Raw genomic sequence first — 16,318 nt, forward strand, 5'->3', positions numbered from 1 at the left:
GATTAGAGGATCATCAGGGGGTCCTTTTGTCCCTCTGTGGGGGGATACTCCCACTAGGTTTATATCTGGGACTCTCCACCATTTGACCTCAGAACTGAAGAAGCTTCTCGGATGAGAGGTGAAACGTCTTCAAGTAACTTAAAGAAGTCCAGACGCTTTTCTTTGCAAGCTCCTTTGACTATCCAGGGAAACTGTTTACTGCACTATCATTCTTCATGTAAACAAGCGTTTTAACTTGAACACTTTAAATGAGATCTGTGCGAAGAACCTGGACGTCACGAGCCACCGCTCGAGAACGAGGTGGGATTGTAGGTATGCGGATTCCCAGCCAAAGGAGGGGATGCGTGAACGCAGCACAGTTGTGAGATCAGCTGATTTTTTACGCTGCCATTTTGTCCAGCACAGGAGCGAGCATTCAGTCAGTGAGTGCGCAAAGAGAAACCACTGGCGAGACTTTCCATACGGCGGCACCGGACCGAACTGTCGGTAAGAAAAATAAAAAAAAGAACAACGGGAGCCAGTAATGTGGTGACGGCAGACGGAGGGAAGCACCAAACTGAGCCCGAGGACCGTGAAGGGAAACAGGCGAGCTAAGGGAGCTGTCAGGGAGGTTTTTTTTGTTTCTTTCTTTTTTTAAACTCAGCGGCTCCGCCGGCTCGGCTCCCCGGTCACAGACCACAGGAACCCGCTTTCTCTCTACCCGCCCGCCTGGCTGGTTGGCTTTAGCTAACCCTGCTAGCATCTCGGCTAACCCCCACCGCCGCTCCTCGCGTCTCCTCTCACCGTGGGAAACTGCAACTGTCCCGGCTGTCAGTGTCACACCGTCCTCCTGTAAACTTCAAACAATGCGCTGCTCCTGTCTGAGAGACTTTTTACGCCCAAGGGACGATTTAACGCACGCTTCGCCAAGCGACCAGTGATAGCTGAGCTGCGGTCCAAGCTAACAAGTTGACGTGGAAGAGGAACTCTATTTTTTTTTTAAACTGTTTTCCAAGCTGTGATTTCACCAGGATTACTTTCCCCCTCTGCCCTGCCCGAGTTGGACTCGACTTTTTGGTGACTCCGGGTTACAAAGCAGCCAGTTAGCTATGTTTATTTGTGGCCAGAAAGTAATTTCAAGTGTTTGCGGATTCCACAGTGGGACTCTCTCTTGGTTCGAGTACTGCAACGGAAACATTAGCTAACACAGACTGGCTCGTGTTGTGTTTACTGCATAAATAGATAGACGGAACAAACAGTTGCCAAACATTTTTTTGTTTCATTTTTAAATTCAGATTGTAGTTAAACACATTGTTCTTGTACCTGTCGTGAGCAGACATTGCTGCACAGGTTGTGTGGAAGACAGTGTGTGTCTGAGGGTGTGTGATCCCTGCTCTCTGTTACCTCCACTTGACAGTGAAGTCACGTTGAGTTGATCCATTGATCGGATCGTTATTGTACTATTTTCGCTGATTGAAGGGGGGGAAAGAAAAAAGTCGGTGCGATGTCGGGCCAATCTATCACGGATCGGATCACAGCAGCTCAGCACAGCATGACCGGGTCAGCTATCAGCAAGGCTGTGTGCAAAGCCACCACGCATGAAGTGAGCGGACCGAAGAAGAAGCACCTTGACTGTGAGTAGACCCCCCTCCACACATCATTCCCCTCCCCTTGTATCTGTCCTCTTCTTCACTGTAACCTGGCTGTGGTTGGACAGTCCAGTCCAATCAGCTAGATTAGACAGCAAATGGTTTTCTGTCACATATGTGTATGGCTGTAATGGCTGGTGATCCTATTAAAGATCCAGAACGTTTCAAGTCAAAATCCCAGGCTTGGCAGAGGTTGAAACCCTCATTTTTTTTTCTACTCTTGGCTCTCTATGACATCACTGAGAGATACTATCCCTAATATGGGCTTCTCTGGAATGAGCACCTCCTGCCCCACCCTCCACCAATCGGAAGCCCTACAAGCTGCATTTGCTGCAATGGGCACTTGATGCTGGCTTCATAGACCCCCATGTTAAAATATCCAACTTTACAGTAAAAATAAATAGTGTTGTGGTTTACATATTTGCCAGGGACCATGGAGAGTTTTCACGCTCTTAAAGGCCACTAGTTACATCACACAGTGACAGTGAGATTAATAGACAACCAAGTGCACTTATGCTTGCCATATAGCTCTTCTATAGAGCAAAACTTTCAAGGTTACAAAAATGGAGAGGTGCACAACTGGCTAAAACGATGCCAAAACGTGGCTTGTGCCAGCAGATGTGATGCCACTTATGCCATGTGCCGCTGGTCGCAAGGGCGAGCATAGTGGACCCCTTAAGTCGTACCCCTCAAAGGTGTATGCTCAGCCTCACTGCCACAAAATAAAATCACTGAAGTGGGTTGTTTGAACCCATTTGTGCTGTTGGTGCCTTTATAATTATGATGGCAGTAACCAAAACGCCAACATTGAGGCTTGAAACTTGCAAGTTGAACACCACTGGGTGACTTCAAAGTGGCTACATTGGTCTTTTTTACTGACTGTGGATCAAACCTTCTGTTTGTGAGAAGCAGCCAATCAGAGGAAAGTTGGCGTTTAAAGGGAGAGGAAGTAGAACAGCTTATTTCAGCATTTATTTTGAATGGTCGGTCATGCAAAGCTGTGCTATATTCATGTGATTTGCAAAGCACAGAACTGTGTGCATATGTTTCCTGGTGACTGCAGCAAAGAAGCGACTGAGGTGTAACTTTCATTGGGTTCATGTCCTCAGGAATGGAGAGGAGGCATCACAGCCAGCAGGTGAAGCAGTCTCTAGATGTCCCTGCTGTTTTTTGAAATGTGTCATTCCTGATTTGTTCAGTCAGTCTCTCAGGCATTCAAACTACAGTTCGGAGAACATCTGAACATCAAGCCAGCTCACTGTTTTAGATGATGTGTCACTCTGGAAGGTGTTGAAAAGTTTACTCTCGACTTTTTGGCCATCCTTTTTTATAAAATTCACCCACGCCGGTGACTTCTGAGACAATATGCTGCTTAGTTTGAAGTCGACTCTGACTGGAACCTTAAATAGATTAGACCTGGCACTCTCTGTTAGGTTAGGCGAGTACAAAGCTGTGAAGAAAAAAAAAAAATTCACAGCTTCTCTCGTCTTCCTGTCGCCAAAAATAATAGATCAGTCCTGAAAGATTGGACAAGTAGGCTCTCGTCTACAGTTCTGTGTAAAATGAGTTCTTAAAACTCAGAGATGCTAAGTTTTACTATCAAAGATGGGGATACACTCATACATCAGATAACTGTTAAATGATATCAGCTCATCATCAAGCACAGTTTACTGATGTCAGTGGCTGATAGCTTTCTTTGTCGCATAAATTGTGGGCATAACTCTAGGAATGGGTGGAAAATCGATTCAGCACAGTGTCTCAATATTGAATTGATAGAGAGACACCAAATATCAATATTTTATTCAATAAATCCAAATAAATAAACTAAAATACTCTGGGAATACTACTCTACTAACAAGACGACCCATCTCACTTCCCTCCTGAAATAGGTTCAGCTAAGACATCAAACACATTTTGCTTGGCAGAATATATGAATACCAACTTGACCCCATTCAATTGTAGACTGATATCGGTCTGTTTCTCTACTAGTTAAATGTTCTGTGTGGAACATTGCTGGAAGAATTTCAAACACACCATGTACTTTCGTGAAGAATAGCTTTTGTTTCCAGAGAGGGTAACAAATAAGAAAACAAATAAAAATAAGGTCCATGTTGATGTTGGCCAAGATTTTCACAGTTGGTGTGTCCCGAACCCAAAATGCCAAACAAACCATAGAATTGTCACATTTCAGGACCTTAGACCTGGATGTTTGAGTTTTATTGCTTGAAAATGGGTGAAATCTATCAAATAGGAATTTAAAAAAAAAAAAAAAAAAAAAAAGTTAACTGTTTCCCTATGATAGCAAGAATTCCTTAGCTATCTTAACTATAATCACTTCCCGTCTGTTCTGGAGAACCACCAAATGCCTTTTTAATGAAAAGCTTTGATAGTTTGTTTATTTGTTTAATCATGTTAGAATATTTCAGCCTTCTTGAGCTCCCTAAACAGCATTTAAGAGCTTAAAACCATAGATCTGTCAGGGTCGGGGCAAGGTCAGTTTGAAATGAGGTGGTGTTTGAGTTAGGCACTACACCCAACATTGGTTATAGATAGACACTTAAAACAAGAAGTTAGGGTTAGGTCAAGCTGTTGGGTTAGCTTTAAATGCCATTGTTGGTTAGGGTTGGACACCACACCCAATGTGTTGAAGGTCAGGTTAAACTGTTGGGTCACATGTAATTGAGTTTTGTAAGCTAGGTTTGGATACAAAACCCAAGGTGGTTGGACTTAGGTTCAGAGTCGGCAGCTGACCATTTAAACTGGAGAGTAATTGGCTTAAGCCTCTTTGCTGTTCTAACCAAAAACAACTATATACACCTAATATACTAAGAGAGAAACGTAGCCACCCAAAATGATAAAAGCCCCAACCAGTCAGGGCAGATGATTGCCCGTCCTTAAGCCTACTTCTGGTGTAAGGTTCTTCCTATTAAAAGGGAGTTTTACCTTCCCGTGGTCACCAAAATGTTGGGGTTTACTCTGTTTTATTTGAGTGTCTTTGTGATTTGGTGTTATGTAAATACAACTTTATCTGTTAGATTGTAGAGAAAAAGCAGTAGAAAAACACATTTTCTCTGTAGGTGCAAAGGTGGATCAATGAACCCATTACACCCTGACATAGCTTGGTGCGAGTGCACAATCCTCAGTACATTTCCATTTGTTTTGCAGTTTCTCACCTCAGACATTTATAATTATGATAATCTGATGTGCACCTCCCTAGAAATGTAACTACTGGTCTGCTCTATGCAGCTCACCACTATTGTGAGTGGGCTGTTCAGCACAGTCGATTCCTCATGTGCATTTCTGCTTTTTTTTGTAGTTTTTAAATGTATCAGGGAGAGAATAACAATCAATACAAAGGTAATAATCATAGCATCAGTATGATGCGCAAATGTCGTTAAATTCTCGGAGGGAGATTGCTGAAACTGTTTGGAGGGAAGTGGGGGAATGTACAAGGAAGTGGAAAAACTAGAGGGACGTAATGTAGGGAATGTCGTACGTTAGACAAAGATTGCTCACAGGAATCCAATTCAGGGCTTGGACATCATAGGGTTAAATTGAGATGCCATTTGGCTTTTCTGCTTGTCAAAGTTTAAACAGTAACCGTCTAAATGGTTAGTGTTAACATTTTTGTCAGCTGACTAATCATGCCAGCACCTGTTCTTATTTGTGAAGCTCTAATCAGCCAATACATTACTTCAATCAAAGGCTTCTGGTGTTTTGGGGTCTGGCGCCGATACGCAGCTCTTGTAGCCAGTTCCTTTAGTACGGACTTCAAGAAGAGTCGTAGACAGAGATAACACAGCAAGTGATAGAAGTCCCGAGGTCCCAGAAGGATGCATTGTGGTTATCTTGTTTTCAAGGAGAGCATAAATCACTCAAATGCCTCACAGATCATGGGAGAAACATGACATTTCTTGATATGGCAGCTTTGATGGCCTTTATTTGTTGGGAAATCCCCTCAGACACTTTCAGGTGCAGCAGCGCAGAGCACATTGTACTCCCATCGCCTTTTAGATTAGTAATTGATTCCTGATTGTCACCTTATGTCCTATCTTGGTCATAAAGAGTGAATGACCATATTTCATTGTCAGTGGCATCCCTCAAATTAAACCTGAGTCATGTCGAAGGTGACTGTGATGCAAATGTGCCATCATAAAAGAGCAAAAAAATGAATAAATGGAATAAAAATAAAACTGAGTCACATGTGTGCATATGTGCAGCGCCGTCTTAGACATTGCTGAGACTAAATGTGCTGAAGATCTGTTTCTGGGAACTGCCTTTGTCGGCTGTGGGATGCACATATTTGATTGATGTTTCAGCTCAGCTGCCTCGCATCCGTCAACTCCGCCTCCTCCTCGCTCACAAGACTCAGCTGCTGACGTTAGAGGAAAAAGACATGCATTGTCTCTGTTCCTTTGTGAACCTGGCCGGACTTTAATAGCCAATATGCCACGTCAAGCTTAATCATTATAGATATTGATTTCTTTGTGAGAGCAACAACCTCGGTGCCGTTGGGGGAAGGGGCAATCAGTGAGCAGTGCATTGCATGGTATTTGTCCTTCTGATGATTTTAACACGAAGATAACATGCAGTGTTGTCAGGCTGTTAACTTCATTGTGTTGCTGGTATGAAGGAAGGGCAGCCAGCAGGCAGGAATAAAAGGCAGGCTATCTGTTTGTCATTCAGTCTGGCAGGTAGTCAATTTGTGAGTCGGTTAGCAAGAATGTGAGGCTGGCAGGGAGTGTATTCGATCACTACTCAGTCAACTAGTCAGCCAGCTTATTCAACTATCCAGTAAAGCAGTAAATACTGGATTGTCTGCCTGTAGGTGAGCCCCATTCATGCTGTTATGCTTTCCCTTGTTATACTGTTACAGCAAGGGAGGCTCAGATCAAACATAGATTTAAATACAGAGGTCAGCTTATATGAAGGTAATCACTGTGAGCCAACAACCTGTGTTAAATGCTTGATTTCAGACCCTCTGTATGGCTCTGTATGGTGACCAAGAAGGCAGGCCTGTTTATAGAAAAGAATGACTGTGTTTGCCTGAGTAGTTAATGAGGGTGGTCTCTGCCTATGCATCTACCCTTGGAAAAACCTGGAAACTATTCTAATGGTTGTCAAACCGCGTCTTGGTGGTCTATGTTGTTCGTATGTGCTGAGGTGTCAAAGGTCATCATTAATGGTGTTGGGGGAAAGGGAAGATGGCTTTTTTAAAAGGCAAACTAAAACAGCCTTATTATAACACAAATAAGGATTATTCTGAACTATCAGTCATGCAAAGCTACTCTAGTAGAGTCCAAGAGGTGAGCTGGTGTGCCTGGAGCCTCTCTCATCTGTCATAGGCTCAGAGGTTGGGGCATACATTGGAAAGTCTGGAGGCAGACGGAAGATTTATGGATAGATTGATGGATGTTTATAACTTACTAAGTCTTTATAATACAGTAATATAGACGCACTATTTTTGGTTCCCGCTGTACTGGGAAATGTCAGCAGCAGCGATAGATAACACGTCGGCTGTGTTGAGCAGTGCTTCGCTGTCAGCTGAAGGCCTGGTGGCAGGAGACTGAAGTAACGTGTCTAAAACAGACAGAAACAGAAACACTGTTCGAAACTTTACATTATTTTTAGTTCTGAACAGATTCTCCCCACACTGCCAACAAAATGTGTCGGTAATGGGACTCTTGGGTACGCTGAATTGAAATATCGCCAAACAAACCTCCTAAACAGTGTAATTTGCGAGGAGAACACCCCGACAAGTCTTACATTGCATGATTATGTATTGGTTTAGGAGTGTAACTATTATCCGGACATTTGGATTCACGCTGACATCAAACAAGCTTGAAATGAAATTTGTGTCATAATTTCAACTGGAAGTTTTAATCTGCTTTTGTTATCCGTGGTGGTTACACAAATAACCCAGGCTCTGTGATGCTTAGCCAGGCCTCACTGATGCAGTCTGTGTTTATTACTGGGGCTTTAGTTTATGGTTGCACTCCAGTGCCATAGCCGTTTGGGTACTAAAGTTTCATGCAGGTCTTTAAAGCTAATGAGAATCTGTAGTGAAGTTTACTTGTCTAAAGACTGCTGGCTCATTCTGTGGAAAAAAATAATAATAATAAGATGCCTGTTTTTAATCTCTCGTATCTACCTTAATACATGACCTATCTGCATGATATCTTAGAAATGAAAGATACATTTCAGCTTTGTTTAAGCTTACTGCAACCATCAGATCAGCCACCCCTAGATGATGGAACTGGAATCAAATCTCGTTTTGATAGGCTGCCTACTCAACATGGTGATATTATTCTTGAATGGTTACCCCAAAAAAGCATCTTCTCAGTTTTGTTTCTTTTGTCCTTTTTTTTTTTTTCTTAAGTAAACAGATGCGTCACTCTCACCTGTACTCAGGAGGTTTTAAGGGCTCAAATATGATGGAAAAGCTAAAGACCAAGATTTAACCCAACCTTATCTAATTTGAGGAAGTGGTAAATGGACTGCTTCCTATATCAAAATATCTGTGGTATCGGAGGTCAGATTTTCTAAAAATAAAACGATAGCTTGAAAAGGATGTCACCAATGATTTGATAGTTAAATCTAGTGAAAGTCTCGGATAAGTTCAAATATCCGTGCTCTTGACCTCAAGGTCAGTGTCAAAGGTCATGTTTCCTGAATATCTTGTAAATGCAATAACTGAAGAAGTTGCCTAAGATTTTTAAATTGATGTCATAGGAGATTATACTATGAGGCTGAGGGGTAGCATTGGTAGAAACCAATATTTATTTATTTTTTTAAATATTGAATGACCTTGCTACATTTACAAAGTCTGAAGATCTTGGACCTTGGAGAGTTATTAAATAACTGACATTTTCTGCAGCAGGGTGCTAATCTAATGTCAGTTTGTATTAACGATGCATTCAGGAGGCAGAGGTAAAATGCAGGTTATGTCAGAATCTAGAGACAGTTGCTACCAGTCTGAACTGGTCCAGCAGCTAACATTTCCATAAATTAGGGAATTGTTTGCCTACAGAGCCGCTTATCTGTGGTCAGAGGACAACCTGGACACCAAAGCACAGGTTAGACTGTGCTGCTGCTGAGTTTTAGTTTTAGTTTTTTTTTTCTTTCTTTCAGCATCTCTATTTCTGACACAGTCAGAGCCCCTTACTTCTGCATGCACACAAACACACCACCATCATTTTCTATTGCTCTCCTCTTGGCACAAATTCACCGCAAGCAGCTGTGACTGTCTGACAGCAAGCTGTGAATGATCTCACAGGCATATTTGCATCTAGACCCAATAACCGAATAACCCTGGCAGATGCCTTTCGGAGCTGCCAGCGGCGGGCGCGTAAGGGGTTCATGAGGGCTGCCGCGAAGCCGTGACATTCACGCGCCACCGGCGAAAATAAGTGCCGTTTTAAAGCCATTTAGTGTCATGATTGGGACTGTCCACCTCAATTAACCCCGGCGTGTGAGTCAGCGGCAAAAATGACGAGCTCTTCCCCATCAGGGCTGAAAAGGCTCTTCTATTTGTGGAGATTATTGTCATAAAAATCAGTGAGGGAGGGTCGGAGCGTGTTGGGAAAGTGTCTGTTTCCCCTGGCACACCTGCTTGCAGTTTGCATGTTGTCAAGTTGAGAGATGCTGTTTGTTGAATCCGGCCTCTCTAAGCAGACTTCCACACTCGGGAGGTTGCTTTTTCCCCCCACCTCTTTTTCTCATCATTGAGATTGTTTTGCAATCTTATAGCTGTCAGGAAGAAGTTGTGACATTTAAACTGAAGTCTAGTTTCCCGTTCACTACTGCTCTGTTGTCATGGCAGCAAACCAGCCAACTGGCATGTGTTAAATGGACTTTAGTTGACTGGGGAAGTTGGATGGCGAAATTGACCGTCAACTCAATAGCTCTGCGGTTTTTACAACCTTTGTTTATGCAGTTGGGTGTTTGTCCCCGGTTAAGGTGATGGAACATCCAGCAACTGTAAATAAATTAAAAAAATAGAGTGGGGGAACTACTTTGTGTGTTTGCGATTTATTTACTTTAATGGATGTTGGTGGTGGGGGGTCTCCAGAACTCTCACACCCTGACATCAGTCACTCATGTGAAGGTGTGCATGAAATGGCAGTCCTGCCTGCTCTAGCTCTGATCTCATGCCCAGACAGTGAACCACCTCTGGATCATCTACCTGTTTTCTATGTTGTTGCTCTATTGTTGTTTTTGAAGGTTGACATGAAAAGGTGATTGAGCCATGGTAGGGTGATTCAGAGACCTCGAGGTCTACAGAACTCTTATTAGCAGATGTTGGTGGAAATAAAAGTAAGGAGATAAAAATATTATGTCTGATTATCTTCAGGTTCAGTGCAAACGTGATGAAGACCTGTCCTAGACAAGAAGAGGTGTCAAGAAGCCCTTATGATGCACCTTAAAATTGCCATGCTTTTTTTTTGGATAAACTACTTTCCAGCAACATCTAATACCCTGTCTTTCTATAGTTTGTAATGATATTTTAGTACAGAAGCTCAGAGATTCACAGATTAAACAATAATTTGAAAACATGAGACCTTATGGAAGGGGGGAAAGCACTTGGCAAAGTCTTTTCTTCTATTTTTGACTTTGTCTCCTTCTACATCTGCACTGACGTGGCGGTATTGTCTGCGTGGTGACACCTATCATTCAGGAGAATACTGGAGCCGCTTCCAGTGCCTTAATGGCAAGCATAAATAGAAGTGGCTGTGTGACATACTGGGGCTTTCAAGACAAAGCCTTTGAGTGGTGCATTAAAATCATTTTGCTTCAGATTTTCATCTGACCACTTTAAGCTTGTGTTAATAATTAAATTAAACAATGAATTTTGCTGGACAAACCTCCCCCCAACACACACACTCCTCTGGGCCTAAGAGTCATTTTTGGGTATAACCTGTGGGGTTTCTCCAAACAGTGCCAGTAATAAATGTTTGCTGAGTCTCTGACGGTCAGCGCTGCTGCTGGAGTTGCGTCATTACACTGAAACATTTTGTTCCAGGATACATAAGACTTTTATTTATTTATTTACTTAGATTTTTTAATAGCTCTTTTTGACTGTTTTCTTGGGTCGTTTTATTGGAGATAAGAGTTTAGTTCTGTCTCTAACAGTGCGGCAGTGCTAATCTAAAGCTGCTCTGTGGCCACACACGGATGCAGAGATTGACAACGTAGCGCCTTATTGGGTGTCTGCCCACATGGATGTGTTGACTCATGTTTGGAGGCTTGTGCAGTCTGTGCCATTGTAGGCAGCTGACCTGAGCATTGACTGGAAGTTTCTCCCTTTTATCCTATGATAGCAGTTCCAAAGGTTGCCCCGGCTTGCCAGAGTGGAAGGTACATGGTCGCCAAAAAATGACCATTTGGCCTGTATGCTCGTGCCGTCTTCCCCTCCTGCCCTGCCTGCTTTTGTCCCATCCTACATGCCTTTTTAGATTCTTGGTCAGCGTATCCTGTTATTGTGTCCATTTTCATGCCTTTCTGCTCAGTAGCAGTTAAGTTTATGGTAGCTTAATACAACATGCCACATGATTTTGTTATTTATTTATTTTTTAGCCGGCTGGCTGAGCTGCCGGCCCACATGTCCTTTTACATCATGTTGTGTCGAGCCATTTTTAGCCAAACCTTAAAACTGGGTTACGCTTACACGACAAATTGATGTGGCGCTAGAGCAGTCCTCTACACCAGTGCTTTGACTCGCTTTGTCTGGGCAACAGCGTTGTTTCTTCAGGTTTGTTTAGGAGGCAAACAAAGATCTTGTGGGCGCTGAGTTATTAAGCTCTGGTTTATGTGGTTTGTGTTTCCGCCTCCAGCGAGTTGGTGCTCATTCAAACTTTATGACTCCACATCAGACAGCAGCTCGCAGGTCACCTTGAGTGCTCTCTCATGTGTGCTGGAATATGTTTACAGGTGTGATTTTAAGATGTAATGCATTTTAATTTAAAACTAGGGCTGAACGATATATCGCATTTGCGATAATATCGCGACATGATCAAGTGCAATTTTCTAACCGCAAAGGCTGCGATTATACTCTGGACATGTCCAAATTCATGGGCTGCATCCTCCTGAGGCCGCATTTGTAGACCGATTACGTCACAGCGACGCGCCGAAGGCTGTCCAAATTACTACCATATCCCAGAATTCATAGCGCGGCCCAGCCAAACTCCAGTTTCCAGCAATGGCGGCCGCTACTAAGTTTTAAAATTACTCATACTGATCTTTCTGGGTCACAAAATAAACTTTTAACATATTTTCAGGCGAGAAAGTAGTTGTGTAAACATCAAATATCTGCTCGGTTTATCAAGATATCCCATATTTGCAAAAGTGCTTCGACGTTTTCAGAGGCGTCTGCTACCCACCAGCTCAACAGCTAGCCGGGAGCTCGAGGGTTACTGATGCGGCCGAGAACGGCACAACTCCCGGCACATCATTTTCAGATCACCGCGGAGTTTCGCTGCTCGGGTTAAACGTGATATATAAGTCACTTAGACAACCTAAAAATGTTATTGTTGGGCTTTTTTCAGTGTTTTGTTTGTTCGTGAGTAAATCGGTTTGGCTGAGATTAAAGTTATTAGATTAGATAAAATAAAACTTTATTAATCCCCCGGGTGGGTTCCTCCTTGGTTTTCACACAGCTGACTAAACGTCAAACAGAAAACTTATTAAACAGAAGTATGAGACAGTCGAGAATTTACACCAGTGTCTGGTTATATTTTAGATAGCAAGAAGCAGACGGCTGAGTTTATTAAACTCCACCGAGACAGCGGTGACGCTAATCAGAACTAGACCGTCCAATTTCACGCCTTTAAACTTTAAAGGCGTGTTTGTGTGTGTGTTTATACAATTGCTATTATGTTTGCACTTTATGTGTAATGTTACTGACTGCAGAGATCAGTAAGATGTGTGTATTTTTTATTTATTAGTTTTATTTATTTAATATTATTTTTTAATTTAATGACTGTCTAGTAGTTTGTCGAAAAACTGAGTGTGGTAAAGCCACTGATTTTTTTTATGTATATTTCTGCAATCTGCACATTGTACTGACTTTCATTTTAATGTTTACACCAGGGTTCCTTGTCAGCACTTTATGCTCAGATGTTTGTAAGCTAAAAATAAACTATTGTGTATGTTCAAATATACTGTTGTGATTGAAGAAGTTAAATAAAAATGTCAGTCATCAATTCATGCATCACCTCATGTCATCATAACAGAGGTCTGTCTTCCAGGAAAGAACAGTTTAAAATTAATGTAATATAGTATTGGCCATACTATATGATGTATTGCTTGTCTTTGTTTAATCATACAGAAGACAAAGACCTTAAAAAATAATCGCATATCGCATCGCAATCGCAATATTGGGGCAAAAAAATTGCAATTAGATTATTTTCCATAATCGTTCAGCCCTAATTAAAACCCTCTAAAAATGTGCATCTAATGTATAAAAATGTCTAAAATTCCACAAACTAATAATACAGTACTTTTAATAAACCCCTTAACTTAATTTTTAGACTTTAAGTTAGCTTGAAGTCTTAATTGATTTCCAATGCACCGTGGTTTACAGAGGCTGAGAATCTTACCATTGTAAACCTATGGGTCTAACTGTATACACATATAATTTCCTAATATAAATTGATGTATTTTAGCATAAACAGGCCTTTTAACTTGGAAATAACAAAACAATTAAATAAAATAATTATGGAAAGTTGTACAGAACAGAGCTGAGGGAGCTCTGCTGCAAATAATACAGCTTCAAGAAACGGGAAATAATCGAATCATCAGGTACCTGCAGAGCATGAGGCTTTTATCATTAGCCAATTCATAAGGTGTCTTCAAAACAGCGCAGCATTGCTGCCTTCTGGTCAAAACCCAAAGGATCTTACCAAACCTTCCTCTTGCCAAACAGGAAGTGGAGCATAAATTGCTCCGACTGTAACAGAGTTGGGTTGTGAACTCTGTATCATCAGTACCTGAATTATTTCAGGCCTTATCAGAGTCTCTGTTAGGACTAATTTCAGGGAGGGAGGGGTGTGTTTAATGAGGGTTTTTAGACACCAGCTAAAGCTGTTAAGATGGCCCATGTATGTAATTAGTTACTGTTTACCATTGTTTTTACACTTTTAGCCTGAAAGAGGTGGCAGAACTAAAGAGGTTTCACCTTCAAGATAAATTTAATGGATTTAACTCTACGGCCATGCAAAGTTCATTCAGAACTTTTCGAGCTAACGTGTTCACAGATAGAACGACACACGCCAACGGTGGAGGTAACAATAGTATTAGAGTAGTATTAGTATGGAAAATATTTTGAGATTTCAGTAAGTTGCTTGATTCATAGAGTTTCAAAACTGTGGTAAAGCTGGGATCTTGTTTAAAAACTCGTAGCAGTTGAGGTCTTCACTGCAGTTTTGGACTTTGTAGAGAATCCAGTGGGCTGAGTGGGACCCTCCGTCAGAGGATACGCATAAGAGAGGGTTTGATGTCATGTCGGCTTCAAAGAACCAAAATGGTAGTCTACTGTTTTTTGATAGCCTGGTCAGCTATGGACCCATGCATGAAGGAGAGACTTTAAATGCAACACTCCCTCTTTTCTATATTGCTGCATCCCAGGGTGCACAGGAGCTGCTGGTGACTCAGCAGGTGTTGAAATAATATGAAAGGCAATGAGTGCTAATCAGTGAGTTGTAAAGGAACAGCCAGTCTTAAGTGTCTTATTGTGGAGAGGCAGTGCTATGTGGGCTTGCTCTAGAAGAAAAAACGACAGACTGCGGCGCACGCAGAGGTTGCGAGCACGTCTGGCTTGAAGCTTTGAAACTGTTTCTAAATACGTCGGCTAAATACACTTTATTTTTCCTCATGCGGGAGGGAGAAAAAATCAGTTTGAGTTTAGCGATCAGTATATTTGCTGTTTAATTTTAATTCCTCGCGTGGCGTGCCCTTCTTTGTCGCCCTGTCACTCCGTCCCCGTCTGGTCTTTACTCTTCTGTATTCTCATTACACAGAGTACACACACGGAGCAACTCGTTTCCATCCACTGAACCCCATCAAAGAAAGTATTCAGAGAATTGAAAAAAAGAAAGACTGGGGACATTAAAGGACACAGAAAGGCCAGTTTATTTCCTGCTATTTGCTTTTCATTGATTCCAGCCCTGATTAGACCCGCTGCTGGGTGTAGCTGGTGGTGGGTAAGTAGGGAGGGGGGCCTGCTTCTTAAGTGATTGTGAGGTGCGTCTAATGCTATCTAAACAGAGTGGGAAAACCCCTCCCTGACTGCAGAGCGGAGATAGGCTCAGTTTAGACTAGCAGCCAGGAAAACCGGCTTACTGCTGTCTGGATACGTCCATTTCGAGCCAAGCACAGGGGAGTGCACATGATGTGAAGCGGGAGAGCAGGGAGTCTGTCGCAAACATGCTGCACAGTCAGTGAACTCGCACAATCAGGTAGTGATACTGAAGCACAGTCAACAGGAGCTTGCATTACCGATTGTGCTCACAGGAGAAGCCTTTTTAAAAAAAAATATTATAAAGAGTAATATTTAAATTAAGATTAAGTTATATGGCAAATATTTAATCAAAGCCTTAATTGGCTTTAAATTAGCAGGATGTATTTCACAACCTCATGTTATTGCAGGAAAATCCCCTTGTAGTTCATTTTCTTTTGCATTTTTCTCCCTCATCTCATTTTCTTGCTGTGAAACTAACCAGATTAAACTCATCGTCAGCTTTTTGACTATTCAGTTGCAAAAAAAAGGAAACAAGTTACCTGAGCACATGGACAAGTAGATGTCCTGTACCCAAAAGGATTAAACAATACATTTATATTAACAATGGACAAAATAACTCTGTATGATATTGAGTAGTGACAAACTGTTCTGTGGGACATTTTCATAGTTCCGTGCCCTAAAACATCATTGTTTTTATTGGATTCTTTATTTATTAAGCCAATACAAGGTGGAAAATGGACCCAACTCACCGAGCCCAAATATTTTTCAGGAAACTGTGAACTCCAAATTGGCTAAAAGTGGAGGAGATAAATGACTTTTACACTGGACATATGAAAACATCGATATTTAGCTGTGCTTTTTCTTAAAGATGTTGGGTGGTTCCAAACATCTCTAAAAATTCAACCAAGTCACAAAATGTTTCTCCAGCTGAGAAGCTCCAGCTCTACAGCCACATGAACAGTATGACTCGTCTGGGAGTTTAATAATGTCAGTGTTGTTTTACCTCAGACACACAGCTAGAATCTGCTCCGGGTCAATCGGCTCTCTGAAATTATTTCTCCACTTCCTCAGTTGTGGTCTCAACTCTACCAACAAGAGCTCAAACTGCTGTACTGACACCCTGAAATATGTACTAAAGTGGCCGTGATACAGCTTAAACTCCTCGATCGAGCCATGACAGTCTCCCTGCTGCCTTCTCGTGAGAATTAAATGCACCTAGAGCCTCAGCTTCTACCTTTTCTTTATTTAGAAACATCAGGACCAGCTTATCGTGGCTTGATGTCAACTTCACGGTTTGTTTTGTGTTTTTTAAACAACACGTTTTTTTGAGGATGAATTTTCTGCGAAACTGAACGCTTTCGCTGTGTGTATATAGGTTGCACAGCAAGTTCAGATTTTTCGCAATTCGTTCAGTGTGCAACAGCCTTAAGTATGACAAGTATTTCTATTAGAT

At 41.9% G+C, this 16,318-nt stretch overlaps 1 protein-coding gene across 12 annotated transcripts in view; it reads left to right on the plus strand.

Moving 5' to 3' along the window:
* Positions 1-16,318, plus strand: part of LOC113019101 (phosphatidylinositol-binding clathrin assembly protein) — a 109,960-nt gene continuing 93,642 nt past the window's right edge. For 4 of the 12 annotated variants that reach the window (XM_026162629.2, XM_026162627.2, XM_080291851.1 and 1 more), the window contains exon 1: positions 4-1,613. In XM_026162629.2, coding sequence (XP_026018414.1) covers positions 1,484-1,613 — 130 coding nt within the window. In that variant the 5' untranslated portion in view covers positions 4-1,483. Of the gene's footprint in view, positions 1,614-16,318 lie in introns of all 12 variants that reach the window. The other 8 variants (XR_013902840.1, XR_013902839.1, XM_026162624.2 and 5 more) reach the window with 4 other exon arrangements.

This window comes from Astatotilapia calliptera, chromosome 3, assembly GCF_964374335.1.
Source record: "Astatotilapia calliptera chromosome 3, fAstCal68.1, whole genome shotgun sequence".
NCBI lineage: Eukaryota > Metazoa > Chordata > Actinopteri > Cichliformes > Cichlidae > Astatotilapia > Astatotilapia calliptera.